This window comes from Apteryx rowi, unplaced genomic scaffold, assembly GCF_003343035.1.
Source record: "Apteryx rowi isolate R43461 unplaced genomic scaffold, aptRow1 scaffold_683, whole genome shotgun sequence".
NCBI classification, from domain to species: Eukaryota; Metazoa; Chordata; class Aves; order Apterygiformes; family Apterygidae; genus Apteryx; species Apteryx rowi.
In genome coordinates, this window is record NW_020450964.1 from 169,956 (window position 1) to 190,380 (window position 20,425).

The 20,425-nt window shown below is 39.7% G+C and overlaps 1 protein-coding gene across 3 annotated transcripts in view; it reads left to right on the top strand.

The window, feature by feature from the left end:
* The first annotated feature begins 291 nt into the window (after positions 1–291).
* Positions 292–20,425, top strand: part of IPCEF1 (interaction protein for cytohesin exchange factors 1) — a 63,707-nt gene continuing 43,573 nt past the window's right edge. The window contains exons 1-3 of one of the 3 annotated variants that reach the window (XM_026086138.1): positions 314–353; positions 16,900–16,949; positions 19,140–19,325. Coding sequence is in view for 2 of the 3 variants with exons in the window: in XM_026086134.1 (XP_025941919.1) it covers positions 16,926–16,949 (24 nt within the window). In the remaining variant the exon portion in view is untranslated. Of the gene's footprint in view, positions 354–1,023; positions 1,098–16,899; positions 16,950–19,139; positions 19,326–20,425 lie in introns of those variants that run through there. The other 2 variants (XM_026086134.1, XM_026086135.1) reach the window with 2 other exon arrangements.

Consider the following 20,425-nt stretch of genomic DNA (forward strand, 5'->3'; position numbering starts at 1 on the left):
CAGTGCATTCAGAACCTCTTCTGAGAAATATTCAATAGCATAATTTTTAAACAAATTTTCATTTGTGAAACAAAAATTGAAAAATTAGCTATCTATGAATAATTCTAATTTTTAGCTGTTCACCTCATTTCTAGCTATCTTGGTTCTAGTATTAACAGTTCTGTCAGGCACAGCTTTTAGCACTTGCTTTGATGCCTGGCTTCTGGTTTACGTGGTCATGACTTGTAAGAGACGTACCAGTTTCCTCTTGGGCAATTTCGACATTGCAACTAATTTCTGTAAGAGTTTCCCCTCTGCTTTGAGGAATGGGAGTTGACAGGACAAGTGTGGCTGTTCATCAGAATTCCTAGCAGGTATGGGTTTATTTCTTTCCTCTTAAGTGACAGATGTATTTGTTTCTGTGTAATGACAGCTGCTTTCTTTTTTTTTAAAAAAAAAACAACCTTTTCAGCTGATGAGAAGCGACGCTTACTTGGTGCAATAAAGGAAGTTCACAGTGGCTGTGTAAAAGATCTTATGCTTCCCTTTTTCCCCTTTTGGTTAAAAAATGCAAATATATTACTTAGAAATAATGATTTTCATGTTTGTGGGGTGAGCACAGGTGACAGAACATATGCAAACTATTTTTTATTTTGAACAAGTTCCAGTCAGTTATCTTTAAGATCCTGCAAAGGGCAGTCTAGCCCTGGCTATTTCACTTGAATCAGATATTTGTGAAGACAAATGTGCAATATGGAAATAAGAAGCAATTCCTTTATCAATTTCAGATTCCTAGAGAAAAATGTATAAATGTAGCATCATATAAAGAGTATTTAAGGTGCAATATGAGGGGYAGAATTTAATGTGTTGTGATGACAGCACTGAGTAGATTGATTTCTGTTGTTAATGTGAAAAAAATCTTGGAACATATTAATTTTAATGTTTTTCTCATAGACATGGAATTGTGTGAGTAAAGAGACAGGAAAACACTATGTGAATGGGCTCACCCACATAAGCCATGAACAATAGACAGCTGGAATTAAAATCATCTCTCTTTTCCCCTGAAATACAACACCCAAAATGCTGACTACATCGCTGGACCCAAGTTTTCCTAAATAGTATGTGCTTCTGGAAAAAGCTGAGATTAACAACTTGTTTAATCATTCGCTTACCCACTTGCTCCCAAGAAGTTCTTTCTGGAGTGTAGGATAATATCTTTCTTTACTGGGATCAGTTCTATGGAAGGTTCTATCTGTGCTTAGGAACTGCAGTTCAGTTTAATAGGATTTTCTAATCTGCCAGTTATACCAGTGTTTTGTGGCATTTCCTAAAGGTGAGAGAAACTGTTGGGTAACTTTCCATGAAATGTTGTCCTTTCTGTGCTTTCCTTAGTGGGGTAATCTTTACACTTTTTAGAGGCAAATGGTGCAAAACGGTGCTCTCTGGGTAGGAGAGACTTCCACCATGCCCCTCTCTTGGCAACTGACACGCTGGTGGCATGGCTGTGCACAACTTGATCAAGTGGAAGTCCTGCGGTATGGCTGAGGCTGTGTGCCTCAGTTCTTGGATTCTGAAGCTTTCTGCTTTTAGATGCTGTCATCATTTTGACCTTGTCCAGCTTGCTACCTCACCTCTGCCTCTGAGAGAAGAGTCTCCTACTCAAAGCGGAAAGAGTGGGCACCTGCATGCTGCCTTCCAACATCTAATTTCTATTTGAAAGTCATACTGATTTCATAGGAGGGAAAGGTGAAAAGACACATGGAAATGTATGTTATCAATCAGCAAACTGTGTGCTCCAGAACTGCATCTGCATTGGGCCTGGGAAGAAGTTGGGTGAACAGAAAGCTGTTTCACTCCCTGTAGCAGGGTCCACGCCATTTATGCCAGGCTGCTAATGTTCATATGGACTTCTTGTGCAAGCAGCTTGCTACTTGCCCCCATGCCTATTGGGAGATCTGATTTCTTGTGGGGCTGTTTGGAGGCCAGAAAGCAGCATCTACAGCTGGTTAAGGGCTGTTTTTGAGTGTTTTGCCGAGGGGAAGCAGCAGTAGGGAACTGCAGGGTCAGCTCTGCAGTAGTGTGCTCTCTGCCAGCTTCTGTGCAGTCACTGCTGAGGGTGTATGGGAGGCTGCTTGGGGGAGATGCTGAGATGACATGGGCTGAAGGGTTCCATGGTGGGGAAGATGCTCTGCTCTATTTTGGAATTTTACCTCCAGATGGTGAAGTGTTCTACCCCTTATCCCTTCCATCCCCACCATATTTAGCTAAAATAATAGTGGCTTGGTTGTGGGTGAGTAGGATAAGGTCTGGTCTGGATAAACAAGAAGTGGTAGCATGCCAAGAAAGTATACAGACAAAGAGGTATTGCACGCTGACTGTTAAATGGTGGGGATATGCAGGCTGTTGCTAATCACATATGCAGTGTGGAAGTCCTACTAGATTCTCAGTTGTTGTTGGATCCCAAGGTAGGAACAGTAACAGAGAGTACTTTGCAGAGAGGGCTGTGTCCCTAAATGACAGGCTGAACAGTTTCATTATTTTGTGCATGGAACTATCTTCAAGGGATCACTCAAACATCTGCTAATGTACATAGTACTATTTATGGGCCTGGAGAAAGAGCCCTGCCTGCTGCATCACTTACTGCTAATGAAATCATGCTGAGTGTGGTTACACAATTGCTGAGCAGGGAGATGAGCACCGAGGTAATATTACATGTAAAACTTTACCTATTACCCCTTTCTGCATCTCAGTTTCTCTCTCTGCTGAAGCAGAACCACATTTCAGAAAAATCCTCAAAAGACAGAAAAGCAATACATTCAGTTAAAGTCAGAGCTCATCTAGCTGTCACTCTTAAAGTGTGTATATGTGTGTACTGCGTTTATGCCTTAGTGGTATGCATTTCTAAAAACATTTCCCTTCTGCACTCTCCTCCACCCTTTAATTGCTCACTTCTCTTTCCCATCATCAAGTTACAGCCTGGCTGCCCTCCAGTGTCTGCTTCTTTTGCTTTTGCTATGGGGCATCTCTGGCGTAAGTCCTATGAATAGACTGAATTCCTATGCTATGAATGTGTCTGTCCTCCTTCAGTTCCATCCCCCGCCTGCAGCTTAGCCGAGTCATCCTTGCTCTGTGCATATGCCTTCAGTTTGTCCCCACGGTCTCTAACTTGCTGGTYGCTTCCAGAGGGAAAAATCAACAAAAAGGCTGATGATGGCCTCGCCTATCTAATAGTGTGCCTTCTTTACCTGATTCTCCTCCTGCAGATATTGCTTCTTCATCTGGGTGGAGCTCATCTTCCTTCGGAGTCCTTACCTTGCTTTTCTCCAGAACCTCCTCTGGTTTAGTCCTTTTGCTCAACTACTATGTTTCTGTTTCTTCCATTAAAAACAAACAAGCATCAAAAAACTCTGCTCTCCACCATTTCAGCCTGGCTTCTCTTTGATTTGGTAGATAGCTTTGATCTGACAATCTCTTCTAAAAATCTTACCATCTGTGATTCTGTCTACTAATTGTTCTCCACCTACTTTTTGAGACACTTGTACAGATTGCCTTTCAGAAGTTCCTGGAAAATCCCAAAACACTGTCTATGGTCTACTAGGAGATCCTGTCCTTTGAGACTTTTTTCCTCTACATCCTATGCCTGAGTAATCTTATTCAAAAACATCAGCTTGGCTTTTCCCTCTGAAGATCTTGTGGCAGATCTACTCCTGTAACCCAACATTGCCTCTTTCAGTAGTAGTTTGGCCTGTCTCTCTAATATATCATGGCTCAGCCTTTAGCTGAACTCAGCAGGATCAACTTCTGCCTTTCCTAAATTATCCTTGCTCATTATTGACAATACAAAGTACTATCTGAGTGCCTTCTTCAATTCCCTGTGACTCATTTCCAGGCTATCTCTAAATCTTGCACAGTCTTTCAAACTTCAGGATACTGTCTTCACTACCCATACATTCAACTAAACTCTCATCTGAGTTGTCGTTTTCTCACATTCTGGTTACTGGACTCTCCTATTCTCTGGCCTTGATAAAAGCAACTTCACCTTCTCATGTCAGTTCAGAAACTGACCACAAAGATAATTTTCTCACTCTACTACTTTGCTGACATCTCCCTACCTGTTTACACTTCTGGGTGGCATCAAACATAAACTGAATTTTAGCTCTCATTTTGCATGCCTTGTCAACCTTCCTCCCTCTCTTATAATGCTTTCAAATGTTGGTAAAACTATCTTATCATTTTTCTAAGCCACTTGTTACAGCACTGACACAGACTTTGAAAATGTCTGCTCTCAGGCATGCTGAGACCTGACATATGATGCTGGGGAACGTTGTCTCACTGTTAGCTTGGACTCCTTCCTATTCCCGTCTACATTCCTCTGTTGTCTGCTGTCTTAAACTGGAAGTTGTTCTTTTGTTCTGTATTCCTACAATACCTGATGCATGGTCCGTTATAATGGAAATAAGCCCATTGCAGTCCATGTCACTAATACTTCAGAAAAGTTTCTTTAAAATTTTTTGGGGTGGAAAAGCTATAAATCATTTTACATAGTTCTCTGCTTTGTTACATTGAGTAGCTGCTTTGTTATTCTTATTCTTTCTTGCAAGGTTTCCGTAGAACTGGTGCTGTTACTCTTTGGTGCATCCAGGTCTAACTCTGAGCTTCTTCCAGGAATAGCTTCTGGGTATGAGCACCATCAAAATACCATACCAGCTGAGTCGCATTAATTATATATATTTGCTCTTAATCTATAGCAATTGCAAGTCCTATGCAATTCAGATTAGCTTAAATCTCTTTCTCTGTGGCTAGAATAAGCTGAATTACCAAGCATTTGCCAAGGCCAAGAACTTCTTACATGGATAGTTAATATGTCTCAGCTGACACATAGTAACTTGCTTATGTGTCTGAGCTTTCTGTCTATCACAGTTTTAAATTATTCGTGTGGATCTCACAAAGCTCAAGGAGAACAGACATGATGTCAAATATTCAGATTTTCTCAGAAAGCAATAGTGTGAAGATGCTCGCAGTAAATAGGAAGCTGCGCTTCCCAAATTTATTGTTGAAATATCTTCCATTATTAGCAAAAAAAAAGGGGAATTTGGGGCAGGGAATGGAGAACCAGAAAGTATGTCTACATTAGCAATTTAGTGCAATGGAAGGGTTCTCTTCAGGTGTGATTTTTGTCTCACAGCAATTGAACGCAGGTCCATGGATTCCTGCAATCACAGAAGACATATCTTAGTCCTGTATCAATTGATTGCTGAGCACATGGGGCTTTCTCCAGGTCCTCTACTTCCATGATTTTTTACGAGACTAACTTTCAGAAAGTGGTTGAGTGCTAGCCTGTTTGTTCTCTAGTGGGGGTACAGCTTTAGAGACAGCTACTCAGCACGTTTAACTACTTTGCTCCCACTTTGGGCCATTCATAAGTGGCCCTGTATTGCTGTCTGCAGATGAGCAGGGACATAGAGTGCTCAGTTAAAATCTTTATCTTTTCCCCACTGCTTCTTTCCCTTTCTTTCACTTTTGATGAAGTGATGTAGTATGAACGTATTAGTTGCACATGCAACACTAAAAAATATGCTAAAAACTTGACTGACATCCAGTTTTAACAGCTGTTCAACCTACTGACCTGACTTACAAAGCCCTGTGGAGTTTCAGTCTTGGATACCTTGAATTCAGCCTTTCAGCATCTCTTTATATTTCTCTATATTTGTGGTCAGCTGGCTCTCTGCTGCTAAGATTTGGGGCTGAAACTTTGGAATAGCAAATGTAAAAAGTTTTGAAGCAGTTTGTTTTTCTTGTTTGGAGTAGCTTGGGTTTCTTCTTCCTCACTGATTTCAACAAATCATGGACTGATGGTCAAAAGTACGTTTACAGCCTATCTAGTACAGGTGAGGTGGGTTTCTTGTGACAAGCTTCTTATGTATTTGGCTGTAGTTTAAATTATTGTTCAAATATATATAAATTATTATAATTTTAAATTAAAGACTATCACAGAATTTCAAGTAGAAATAATATTAAATCAGGACACAATGAACTTCATCCATGATATTATGACTTGACACCACTTAATGTTTTTGTCACCCATGTTGGGAGGCAGGTTTCAGCAAAGTGAAAGATTAATGCAGCAAAAAAGGAAATGATATTGTTAGACAATACAACTGGGAAATTTTATTTTTGTCTGATTTGTCTGTGTTTTTAGATAAAACAGTTCCCTGCATTTTTTCATGGTAAGAAAAGAAAACTTTTAGTTCCTTCAAAGCTATGAATTTTTAAACTAAATTTTGTTATTTTTTACATGTTTTAAGATTTCTAGGATTTGGAGGGGATTTTCTTTGAATGAAAACATTGTGTTCCTTGAGAGTCTCTGTGGAAGAGAAAAATACAAAGTAGAAGTAATTATGACTTGAAGATAAGAAATTTTTGCTGTGGGCATGATTATGGCGTTAACTTCCTACTGTAATAAAACTCCCACTAACATTAGTTGATGGGATTTAAGGTTGTAATTTTTGCATGTAAAAGTCACTTCAGTGTGATGTTTATCATTTTCACTTTTATATTTTCTTCAAGGTAAATCTTCATCACTGAAAAATTAAGAGTACTTCTAGATTTTAGGGCATATATAGTAACAGCTCACATCCAGAAAGAGCAGTTTGCTGGTATTGGGCAGGATTTTTGCTTTCAGATGTTCCCCCAGAGCTTTGTTGTCATTTAGGTGTTTGTAGTCATGCCTGTATGCCTGAAAAGCATCATTACTCATCATGAGATAGTAATTCAGTTGTATTTAGTCACTGATGTGCTTAGATGAGTTGTATCCAGATCTTTCAATGACGCTGTACTTTAACAAGACATGACTATTATAACCTTATTGTGCTCAATAATGCTTGCAAAGCAGATGTGCTAAACTGTAATAGCTAGTCAGAAGATGCGAGAAGCTGTATAAATGCCAACAGAAACACAATGCACTGTGCCACTCATCTGAGGAAAGCAGGAGAGATCAGCTACAAGGACAAATACCCTGTTTCGCTTATTAGAAAAAGTGTGTGTTGAAAGTTGCGTCATCAAGTGAGTTGACTTAAACTGAGACAATTTAAATTATGGGTATGTCAAGTCCTTATATTAATTAGCTTTAGACTCTTAGCTGGTATAAATTACAGCTGTGCCGCAATGAGAAATCCTGAGCGTGTGGTAGCTTTTCTCCAGGCACTTACTGCTTATTAGTTACTTGTACTATCATGTTGTTTTTGTTGCAAGAATGGCACACAACATGAGAAGGAAGATTGAAGAAACAATTAAAATGGATTTGTGCTATTTTATTTTAAAGATCATCAAAATAGGACTAATTACGCTGGTTGTGATTCCTGTGAGCTATGCACTGCCATTAAATAGTTGATAATATTGATTTTATTGTGTATTTGTTGATATTTGTTATCACTGGGTAGTCTAAACAGTATCAAGGTTATTTATTTTTCTTACATAAAACTCAAAGATATTTGTATAAGAATAGGTTTAAAAAAAGTTGAGGTGCTCTGTATCAGAACACACTGAACTAAATATAAAAGCACATAAACACCTGAGATTAGAGGAGAAAAAAGGAGAGGGGGAGAGGGAGAGAGAGACAAAATCAAGTGTGCAGTATTAACTGTGGGGAGTGCCATAATATGGTGGAATTTAAGGGAAAAAAAAGTTTGAGGTATGGCTCATGACATCAGAAAAGCCAGATCTTCTCAGAAAAGCTGGAAATTGTTCTTGTGAAAGAACAATTTTAGTTTGTTTACTGCAAATAGTTTCCATACTTTACCTTCTAATTTATAAAGACGCTCACTGCTTTACTTTCTGATTTTACTACAATGAGGGCAACCCCACAGAAAAGGAGTAAGGGAAAGTGTTCATTTGCATAATAAGATTCAAGAAGCAAATGTTTAATGTAGTTAGATCTGCATTTGCAGTCATATTAATGTGTTTTGGGGGTTTTTTTGTGCAGTTGTTCTGACGAAGGCTATAGTGGTTTAAGAAGAAAGAATCATAGTAAATTCTGAATGTTCAGAGGTGCTGATGGCTGCAGAGAAGTATTACAGTCATCTTTTGCAATCAGTAATAATTTTTTCTAGTTTTTTTTTTCCGCTCCCAGGGTCTACCGTCTTGTTACCCTACTCATCTTGGACATGACCCCTTTTTCATGCTGATGGGAGGTTAAGGAACTTCTAACAGTTATTTCTTACTATGCTCTTTTTGTAATTAAGAGGTGTAGTAGGCTTTCTTCTCTTGCTCATTGCAAACAAGTAAAAATGAAAAAGGCTAGTTGCAATTTGGACAGAGAATAGGGATTAATGACCACCTGGTAATACAGCAACTGAATTTTGATTGTAAATCTCCTACTTACATGAACACTGCTTACCATAACCATGTACCACCTGTGAGCCTTGCGCTCCCAAAATCTAAGGTCTAAGGGAAGCACAAGCCGACTCCTGGCCCTTAAAATTTTTAGAGCTCATCTTCAGACTCCTTCTGGATTATAATTTTTTTTTCTTGGCAAATATGGGGCCTTCAGTATTATTTTCCAGTGAAAACTGAAATCTTCATGCAAAGATGACATAAGAAATGACAATTTAAAAATTTCACCACAAGCACTGGTGAAAAAAGTTATGACAATTTGCAGTTTCAGGAGGGGGAAAAAGAAAAATTCCCTTTCTTCTTCCATTCATTCATTAACTTTACAGTTGGAAAGCTACCAGTCAAAATTGTACAAGTGGCTGGTGATTTTGGATGCTGCCTGGGAAAGGGACATGTCTGAAAAGGAACCAAATTTTTAAAGACTGTTCAGCGCTTCAGATAATCTTTGACATTTTTCTCTTGTTGAAACCCAGCTGATTCCATCTTCAGGAGCTGTACTCACTCAGTGCTCTATCAATAATAAAAACTGCTGAACAAATAGGACAAACCCTCTGATTTACTCTGCCTGGATGACACTGAAGAGACGAGGAAGCAATAAGATTTTTGCTTGTCTTTCTCTGTACCTTTCTATCAAGATTGTCATGGTCTAATTTTCTCCCCAAGTCCGTGAAGCTGCAAGTTAATATTATAAAGAAACTATGTTATTAACATAGTACTCAACAAGCGCCGTGGTAGGGGAAAAATGTCTTTGCCACTAATGAGAAGTTGCTTAAAGCTGCATGTGTACCAAATACTTGCCATATCTCTTTCTTCTAGTAAATCACACATACTGAAAATGAAGTGAAATTTTATTATCTCAATTAGATGTAATTAAAAGAAAATGAAACCTACGATTGAAATCAATAGTCTAGAAGTGGGGAATTAACTGCTGATTAAATTGGATTCTCAGGGCAAACCCATGGCTTTCTAAGAGCATTTTCTCATCATATCTTAGAGGTGTCTTTTTTCCTCTCAGCCATTCACATCTGATCTGATTCATAAGTACTCAGAACAGCACTTGGCTCCCAATCTCCCAAGCAGCTTGCTTGCCTGCCTCTCATGGACCTTGGAGAAACATTGTACGATATGTTGATATGTGGACTTGGATATTAAATTATGGAATGGTACCAGTTAAATTGCTCTGCAAAAGCTCTGATTTGGGGAGTCCAGTTTTCTCCATTCTCTTTTTGCTGGAGAAATGCCTTTCACCATGAAGAAAAGAAGACACGTGCAAATCTTTGTGGCTTAATGGACTTCATTGTAGCGTAGGAGCGGTTTCACTGTCCTCAAGTGCAACCTGTCAAGACAGATTGACATTACTTTACCTCTCCTAAGGATGCTCTATTACAGAGACATTTGAGTACTATGTATGTACTTCATACAGGAAGATAAATTTTGTTAACACTCCTAGTCATTTAATGAAGAATCAAACAGGACTCTCAAGCCTTCTGTTTCTCATGAACTTTTTGAACATGGAGTGGAAGTCTTTGAAGGAATAAGAGGCAAGTCTCCCAGATATTTCTTCCTTGTTTCATCCTCATAATCAGCATAATGATTTTGCTTTACTTTTTAAAAGCTGTTCTCTTGGCATTTCTCTGCAAGTCTGAGTGCTAGCCTCTTTTGTAGAGCTGCCAGTATAATGAATATTGCCTGGGTGGAAGAAGGGAGGATAAGATTCATATCTAAGCTACAGAGAGAAAATAATAAAGCACAAATAGTACCAAGTTTTGCTGCTTTTTGTTCACAAATCATGTGCCAAAAGGATGCTTCTATTAGCCTGACATATTGCACTGAAGGTTGTGACCTGCCTAATATCATGACTTAATGGAATTCAACATCCTTATGGCATCTCTTGTCAGGGCAGCAGCTGACAATACTGCTCAAGTAACTCTAGTTTTTTTGACATAGACAAAAACTCTACCCATAGTGCTCTGCAGGGCAACTGTAAACATAGGAGGCATTGGTTGGCTTCTGCTGTGCTCTTAGTTCGGCTTCCTTAAAGCAAATTATTTCTGACCACTAGATGGCTCTGCCAATACATATGTAGTTATAGGTTCAGCCTCTCATTAGGGCCCTGGCTTGAGCAAAACAGCACCGAGCAAGAGTATATGGGAAATGGCAGTTCCATCTCACAGGGGATTTTGAGCCTCTGAAGCTGTTTTTCATTCCAAAGTGGATAGAAAACAAAGTGTAAAAATTCTCCAAAAGGAAAATATCAATGTGCAGGGAGGAGGAAACTGCAAAGCCAGTTTGTCCTTCAAATCCCAAGGGGCAGAGCTGGAAGCCTGGAGCATGCTAGGCCAGGCAGAGGTCCTGATGCTCAGGCATGAAAGTGTCCGTGCTTCTTTCCAGGCAGCCTCCCCACGTGTCTGCATGGAGTGAGAGAGCTGAAGTTTTCAGTCTCTTGGCCTAGCAAGTGGCCTCTTGTGGAAGGATCCTGAGGGATGCCAGCTGTCTGAGGGAGCCCTATCAGCTGGTGATGCTCCATCTTGATCTCCATCTCCATCTAGTAAATCAGGTTCATTCTGATGAAAGTATCTCCCTGCCCCCTTCAGGCTGGTTTTCCTCTGAACCCTGTCCTCCAAATGTACAAAATGTTTCACAACAGCCTATTGCTGTGATTCCTTCAATTTTTATTTTGCCTTGGGTGCCTAAAACATTGTGCAATGCTTTAACAGCAAATGTTGGTCAGAACTGAATTGCAGTGAGGATGCTTCAGGTTCCTGTCACTACAGTGATCCACGGTTGCAGTGTTTCAAAAAAATGCCTGATTTCTGCCACTGCAAAAAGCTACGAGCCTTCTTCTATGACACTGCTAATATTTTAGTTCAAATTAGTGGAGCAGTTCTGCTCCTTTCTGCTGGGGAGGAAACATTCCTCTTGTTCTCTCTTCTGATGGCGGAGCTTGCAGTGTTCCCTCAAAGCTGCATTTGCTAAATGGCTGATCTGAAAAAGCAGAAGAGGGATGCTCCCCTGCCCACACCTCTGTATCTTTTTTGCAAGGGACTTGCTTTGAGAGAAACACCTCAGTCCATGGTCTTGGGAGGGGCTATAGACCCAGGCCTTCCCCTCCCTCCCCGCCTCACCTCTGTGTTTCATCTTCTGGGCTAACAAGAACTGTGCATGTCTGGAACAGAGCAAGGCTCCTGGGGAGTGCTCCCTAAGACCTGGAGTGTTCCCTTACTGCTTACTTTTGCTAACTGTTCATCCACTTCAGCAGCCATTTTCTTAACACTGCCTGCTTTTATTGTGCAGTAGTTTCGACCACAGCCGAAGAGCCAGCTAGGAGGCGGTAGTAACTTCTGTATTACACTTACCTTTCCCACAAACTCTCCCCACTTCCTGGGCTTCAGCTGTGGACTTCCAAGGGCCTCTAGCAACAGAGCAGGACTGGGACTCAGCTCAACACCATAGGAGTCTGCAAGCAGATTCACTTTTGGGGCAGAAGCACTGCACTAGGCATACCATTTTGATTTCTTTTCTTTGGTCTGGGAGACCTGAGAGGGAGCTGTGTAGCATCTCTCTTCTACTGAACCTATTCCTTCTTTCCAGCCTGCCTCCTTTGGAAGGCAGCAAATCTGGGCTCCTGTAACTGCTCTCTCAGGGCTGTCAACACCTGTAACCTGCCACTCTCTGGGCTTCCCCGCTGGATCAACATGACCTGGCTGTAATCCAGCCAGGGCGATGTCTTCAGGTCCTTTCTGTCTTGGAGACAGGAGCAGCGAACTTTGTTCCAGTCATTCATGGCCTTTTCCCAAACAGAGTCAAAAGTCTTCTTTTTGAATTGCTTGCAGGTGAGGGGATTGAATTGTTTTAAATTCATTTGAAAATAAGGTCATAACTGATAGTATTATAATGTGACAAATACATTTTCTTGCTGCTAGGCCTGCTAAAAGAATTCTTGTGGCTTTTCAAATGCTGTTTTGGGGGTTGGGGGCAGTGTTCTTTTTTCATGTTTTTGTTTTTTAACATTCTCAAATGTATCCATTGTGGCCCAGGCTGAAGGTATACACTCACAATTATGACTTACAATTACACTTTAATGTACTTGCTGTTTGTAAAATTAATGGTAAATCTGTAGTTTCATCTGCATTTTGAAACACAAAGTCACAGGGACCAAGATTGGTGGCATGTAACTTCATCAGGGTGGGACAATCTTAGGTAAATGTGAAAACTACCTTTGTGTGTATGTTTGTCAGTGCCCTGTGTGACAGCTCTAGCTTAATATCTGCCCTTCCTGGCAAGACAGTATGTGAGAGAGACTCTGCAGACAAAGAATCTCCTTGTACAATTAAGATAGTTGATTTGCATAGTTAATTAACCAGTTAACTAACTGACTAGATCATTAATTAGTAGCTAGTAGTAAGATTCTGTCAGATTAAGCTGATCTCTAGTAACCAGAAGTACAATTACGAGCTTACAATTACTGTGATTATTTTTTTCCCCTCCATTGTTGTAAGAACCTCAGTGGTAATGTGATGATTTAGGACTATTACATAAGCCTCTCTCCTTCACACAGGACAGTGCTTCAGGAGCTGCTATAATTTGGGGCAATGCTATTCTTAGTGTTTGGTAAGTGAGATCTGTGATTAAGTAATCATTGATTTTTAGGGAAATTTTTGTAGTGCTATTGCTAATTTCCTATCACCTGTCAATTCATTGCCCATCGAAGTGCAGATTGTTGCAGGCAGCCAAATAAACAGAAAGCAAACAGAGAAGTTAAAGCTGGTGACCAATGTAAAAGAAATGGAAAGAGAAGAAAGGTAAAAAGCTTATTTTCCAGGTTGTTTTACAGCCTTGACTTAATGCTTGGTAAAATGGATTTTTTTTTTGCCTAGTCTATGTCAACACCATCTGAACAGGAACTGAGCTATGCGCATTTTGGGTGCTTCTGCAATACAAATAATTTGAGTCATGTTACATTTCTCAAATATTTTGCTCAGAAGCAGGAAGGCATATGCCTACTCTGGATGTCATCTGGGGGATGCTTGGAAGGCATGTTTGGCAGGCTTGCACCAAAATCATTGCAGATCAACATGCTCACTGTAGTTTGTAACTGGTAAGACACAGTGTCAGGCCTTGTAGATTTTAACTTTCACAAGATGAATACTATTAACAGATTAGGACTGCTTTTTAAAATCAGAATCATTAGAACTTATGTGCTTTTCTTTCTCCCCCCCCCACTTAACACTATCTTTGATCTTTAACAGAGATATTTGTTTATTTCAGAAGAGATGCTGTAGTCAAATGGAAATGATTGCAAATTATTTCTGATAAGTCACTTGCTGTGTTTCCACATTTGTTGCATCAGCTATTACTCATGTACCTACTTGTTTATTGCTGTTCTTGAAAGAGGAGGAGTAAAGTGGTACTAATAAATACAGCTATGCAAACTGGTATTTATAGTTCAGTTGTTGAACTGAAAAAACCTTTGAAAACTTGAATTAGAAGTCTTCTAGCTGAAATCACTTTTCACTTCAAGTACTCAGTTCAGTCTGAAACCGAGTTATCTGTTCTGATGAAAATTAAATGAGTGATGAAAATTAAATGAGTTGTCTGTCTGTTGTGAGTTCCTGTTTCAAGAAAAGCCAAAGAAACGTAGGTATGGTTTACAAACTAAAACTATCCCTCTCGCTTTCATCTAATAGCTCAAGAGTTTAAAAAAAAAAAAGATTTTCCAGGATGTGGGAGATACAGGTTTGTTTTTCTCCTTAAACTGAAGGAATCTGTGACTATATTGACTTGCTCCTAAAAAGGTGCTGTGGACAGTATATTTTAAAGCCACCTGAAGTGGGAGAGGATTCATTTTGTTATGTTTTGTTTTCTTTCTCTCTTTGGTTTGTTCCACTTTCCAGTTTTAGTGGACTGAACACCCGTTGCAGCAGACTGCAATCCTGGTGCACTTGCCCATGTGGTTGCCTTAATTGTAGGCTGGAGGCTCATCCTCCCCTCCGTTTCCCGTATCTCAAACTATTGCAAACCAAGATGCTTAGGGAGAGGGTTGGAAGCCCACATTCTGGCCTCGGTGCCTAGTGTACCCCTTTGGAGGTGAGACCCAGCTTCAAATTCAATGTCAGCCTGAGTAGGGCAAGGATTCACAAATGGGTGTGTATCTTTAGTATAGTGCCCTGAGTGCTATGCTCTCAGATGGTCTGGGCCAAGTCTTCTCCTGATGCAGCTACTTTAGTTAGGAAACAGAAGGAGTGTTTCCTTTTAGGACACTCACCTTGAGGTATGAACTGAAGTGTTGTCTCTCACTAACCTCTTGCTGACTTGCAAAACTCCCAAGTTCAGGCGTAGTTGTGGTAGCCTGGGAAGCTGTCCCACGAGCACAACCACCAGCGCTGGACACGCACCAGCGTTGCTGTGGAGTCTGTGCAGCGGTGTGACCACGTAATGTCACACACAGACGCAGCTTGGGGCTTACACAGCTTGGCAGGGGTTACTCACTGCAGTGTGTGGGAGAGCAATACTGGGGAGGAGGAGGGCTACATTTCCCAGAGTCAACCCCTGTATATTCATGCTGGACCAGCCAACAAGATGGACATAGACTAGCTCTACTTGAGTTGTCATATTATTCCAGTTCCTTCTCATAATTCCCATGTCTGTTCAGAAAGGATAGACAGTTGTCCCACAGTGCACCTGCAAAGAATTGAAAGGAATCATTTTTTTTCACTGTAGTGCAAAGAACAAAAGGTTATGGCCTTCTGAAATGTTAACTTTGCAACAGCTGAGTACACCTGAGTAGACATAAAAACCCTAGCACTATTTCACAATGCAACTACCCTCACTCAGGTTAGGTTTGCTTAGGAGAAATAATCTCAGGTTATCTATATTAGAGTTATTACTGCAGTGAACATATAATTTCTGTGCCTTTCTTTACGCATGGAATAATAGTCTTAACTAGAATGAGTTAGAAGTCATTGCTACTTTGGAAAATTGGTTCAAAGACTGGTTAGCCAGTTTTTGGAAGCTAAACAAAAGTTAGAGTTAAAGTGACTGAGAAGATTCTGCTGAAGTCCATTGCAACTATGTTGGCACAAATAACACAGGCGGAAAATTTCCTTACCAGTTAACTGACTCTACTCTCATTCCTGGTATCATGCTGATTCAAATCTGTACAATTCTTATAATTACCCCTCCCCACCACCACCTCCCAAACCAAAAGTGCACAGAAAATGAAGAAATGACAGGGAAAAGGCCACATGTCACAATAATTACTATAATTTGGTCTGTTATTCCATGGCTTTTTGGCTCAGCATTTGAGGTGCCTGTGTTATTTGCCTGTATAACTAAAGGTGTTTCCTCTGCTTGTTTACACTGATTTCTAAACATCCTTGAAATCACTTGCTACAACATCTCTCCTCATCTTTTTATTACTTCAGTTTGAGCCACTTTTAGAAAGTGCTTCTTTCTATTTTTGAATAGAAAGAGTTGGGAGCCAGAAAAATATGTATTTGTTTGCCTTTCTATTTTTGGTTTGAAACTGTTGGAAGCAAGTAGGTGGTTTTCATTTTCTGTTTCAAGATCTTATTTTCAAACTAAAGCAAATACTATGTATTAAGAATGTTGTATTCCCTAAACTATTGCTTTTAGTAACAGGAAAATGTTCTTGTTAAAAATTCTTCTGAAGTGTGGCTCTATTTCTGGAAGTCCTTTCTTGCTCACTTAAATAGTCTTATACCCTCTCCCATTTCATTGAATGATTCTTTTATACACAGGATTTGGTTTTATAGCAACTTTGCTAGCACTAAAAAGTTGGCATATTTTTCTTCATCTTCTAAATTGCATGTATTTTTCTTCACATGTGCGCTCTACCAAACAAAAGAAAATCACTTAGGCAGGTGGCTCTTGGTTGTGTATACCAAATGAGATTGCCTACACTTTTGCCTAAACTGATAACTTCAAACTTTGCATATCTTTGGGAGGAAAAAAAAACAACAAAAAACACAAATCTAGTGTATGCTGCTGGAGTGTGCAGATTTTGCTCTCCAAAAAGGAAAACTGCAATTCACTGTAGAATAGGTAGTTCAGTAAGAGATCCCATCTCATTTAGGAAATCAGGCAGATTAGTGAATTAGAACTCCCAGAAATCACTGGGAATAGCTSAGCCTAAGTGGAAATCAAAGTTCTCTATATTTCTTTCAAAACTGAAAAAAACCAAACAAACCAGCTTTACCTATTCATTCTTTTCATTGTCTAAAACAAAACATGTCCATTAGTTTTATGTTCATTCCGTAGAAAAACTTGGTAGCTTCATATTAGAGCTCCTCATCACCAGTGGACTGGTGGACTTCTGTGCTAGTATAATCAGTTCACATAATATAGCATTATCTTTGAAAACGATCTTTTTTTGAGGGGGTGGGTTGGGAGAGGGGAGGGTAAAGTTGACAAGTCAATGCATTTTAACAGATTTTGCTCTACTGCCAAGACTAATGTTATGAAAGCATAATACAGAACTTTAGGAAACAAAACTTTCTTCTTTTACAGCTTTCCTACTGAGTTTGAAACCATTCATGGAAGCTGATGGCAGTGCTCTCGTAAGTACATCTGAAGTTATAGCAGAAATAGTGAGTCACTGGATAATTTGAAGGGAGTGTATGTTTGGGTTTGTGTCCTTGTAATCACTGAAGACAACATCAATATCCTAACAAGATCTTGCTTATGGGTTGGACCAACTGGTGAGACTGTTACAGCCTGCCCCAGTTCTGCTCTTTGAGTGACATGAAATCTATTGTATGGGCCTGACTCCAGGGGTCCCATCATTTCCAAGTCCTACCCTTCAACGGATGAGACAGCAATGACTTAGGACACACAAGCTTAACAAAGGGTTTTCTTAGATACATGTTTTACTCTTGTGAAGCTGTAAAAAATGAACTGATGATCATCGTTGCCTTTGGTGCCTTCTCAGACTCATGAGTTGGGAGTCAAACTTCATGAGGCATGAAGTCTAGCCTTCAGTATTAGTGCAATGACCCTGTTTTTGCTTGTATAAAATATTTTTCTTTCACCTAAAACAACCTCGTACACCTTTTTTACCCCACTTTTTTCTCTTGGGGAGTTTGCAGACTGCAGTCCCCTCAGTATTTAGGCAGAGCATCTGCTGCTTCTGGCAGAAGCATTCCCTAGGGGTAGTCCTTGACTGCTTCCTGACAGCTTCCCAGAGAGATCCTGCCTGCCTGCTGTTGGTTTCCAGCTACAGGACGAGTACTCCAGGCCACCTGTTTGGAAGGGAGGCTGAAAATAGGTAGCATCCATGCTACGTATTTGCATTTCAGGAATGAAAACTCTGTGCTGACAGAAGCCTCTCACTGAAGATGTCTCCTCTCCAGTACACTCTTGCTTATCCTTGGAGCCAGCCTGACACACCAGTGACTGCTAACAGTGCTAAGTCATACAGCTCCCTTTGCAAGTAGTCTGTGGATATATTTGCAGAGTGGAGGAGCATTGGACAGCAACTGTGCAGCCTGCATTTACGTGCAGGATAACCATCCCGTCCTGCTCAGCTCCCCAGACCTTAGTATACTGATGTGTAAGCCAAAACCTACCAAAAAAAAGATAAAAACTACCCTGTATTGCCAGTCCTGCACAAAAACTAGGACCCTAGCCTCCTAAAATTGGAAGTAACTTTAATGTTTTGCATTTATTTTAGAGCTTTCTGAGCATTATTGTTCTCAGATTTTCCCTGGTAACAAGAAGAGCTAGAAATAGATCTAACTTTTTCAGTTGAAGCTGTGATAATGAAAAAAATTACTCGCCATCAGGAAATAGAGCTATATAGAAAAACATCCACCATTGTCAGAGTCTTGGTAAAATCATGACATTTGGTTCTGTTTCAGGTCACTCCAGTGACTATGTCTAATAGTCACAGTATGTTAACTTATGAAACTTCTGTTACACCCCTGATCGGTACCACTGGTTTTACTGGTGAGAGCTCTGTATTCCACAGTCAGTATTTTCTCGTTGTTCTGCACTGCTGTTAATATCTCCTATTAGGAGTGAAATTTAAAAGTGTCTCTTAACGAATCATCACCTAGGTTCATGAAATGAAAGATTCCTGACTCGCATAAGACAGTTTTCAGAAGGGGAAACTTTAATTTGATTTTTGAGAAAAGATTTGCCAATAGAAACTTTCTAAAGTTGTGTGTTCTTGTGGAAAACAGACCTCAAATCCTGCTGGTGAGGCATTATATGAATTTGGTGGTAGATGCATTTAAAAATAGGTCTTCCATTGGGTTAAGATGAACAGAGTTTTACTGAAAATTGTTTCTTTATTTTATAAAATATCTATCTGATTACAAACACTGGTGCTTTGGGAAAAGGCATTGCTTGTGTTTCTTCAAAGACTGCCAAAATTTGGGAAAGCAGTTTTGTCAACAGCACCAGATTTCTTGGTATATTCCATTGCTGCAGTCTGGGATTAGAGATCGCTCTTATGAAGAACAAACTGGATATTTTTTCTAAGATGAGGATGTGACTTTTTTTTTTTTTGGTATGGCTCTGAACAGCAATAAAATCATTAAAGTTGCTGAATTTCTAGTTTAGAATTAATTTGTTAAAGAGCTCTCTAACATTAGACCTTTTGTTTTTCCCTTGATAGAGAGGCTCAAAGGTGTGTTTTTTACTTCAGCTTTCTGGAATCCTGGAAATGAAAACCAGAAATGTAGCTTAATTGACAACATCTCACTCAGCAATGACTTTATCACATATTTGTCACTGATTTTATCCAGGCAAACTAAATGCATTGCTGGCTTGGGGAGCTGCCCTTCCCCCATTGCTTTCCCAACTTGTCCAATGAAATGTGAAGAGATGGAGATCCATCACCCCTGCCAACCTGCTGCAGAGAACAGTAATTGCTGCTGAAGAATAAATGCACATTTATAATTTTCTTTTCTGCTGCTCCAACATCTTACTAGGTAATCAGTTTCCTCTTCAGCCTATATTTAAGGCAGGCCCAAACTGATGATTTCTGTAATATGGATTTCAATTCTTCCTTAAGAGATGGGCCACAGACTATACTACTTTGATCTAGGTCATCAATAAAGTTAGTGGGAAGAACTGCTTCTTCCTCAGTTGTTTAGAGAGCCACATCCTGTCCCAGTATTGCTCTTATCATTGTACAATTTTGTTATGTTGGGTAAAGATGATGAAGTGTCCCCACTGCAGTATCATGGCAAAGATGCAACATCCATCCCACTATGTAGTTTCTGTGCAAGGAGAGTTGATTCATATTTGTGTTTCTTAATGCCACCTTGGCAGCTCTAGACAAAAGTGATTAGTGACAGCATGACCCATTGATTCATGAAAGCTGTATTTTCTTTCCATGGGTCCTAAATAAGGCATTACTTTAATTGAATGAAGAAAAAGAGAGGCTTTTTTGATGGGGAAATATCAGAGACTCCAGTATAACTGATCTGTTTTCTCATTGCTTTTCTTTGTCTGTTGTCATGGAGAATAGACTGAGAGAGACAGGCCGTGACAGAATTAAAAAAAAAAAAAAAAAAAAAAGAGCAAATGAAAGAACGAATACATGATGATTAAGCAGGAGTTTGGGATTATTCATTCCTGGTAAAGCCTCCCACAAGTGTGTTGTGCAGGTCATCTCAAATAAGCACCAGATAAGCACAAGTCTTTGTGATACACAGTTCTGCACTCTGATACATGCTACAAAGATAACTAGATAGAGAATGTTCTAGCTTTTGTAAATATTGATGATAGTGGTTTCTTTTATTATTGTTTCCAGATGGTGTAGCTTTATTCACCTTTAATTCACCTGTGAAAAGAGCCACCAAATCCTTCAAAAAATATTATGAAATAAGTTTATGTTTTCCTTAAAAGCTGGCTGGTCATGTAGAGAAAATACATTAGGGATGTTCATAACGTAGCTCTGCAGTGAATCGGGTAGCTACCAGCTTTGCATAGCAACATTGTGGCCAAGCACATTAAATTATAAGTCCTCTGTATCCAGTATATGTCATCCGGAGGTCTCAAAATCTTCCTAAAAATAAAAAAGGTA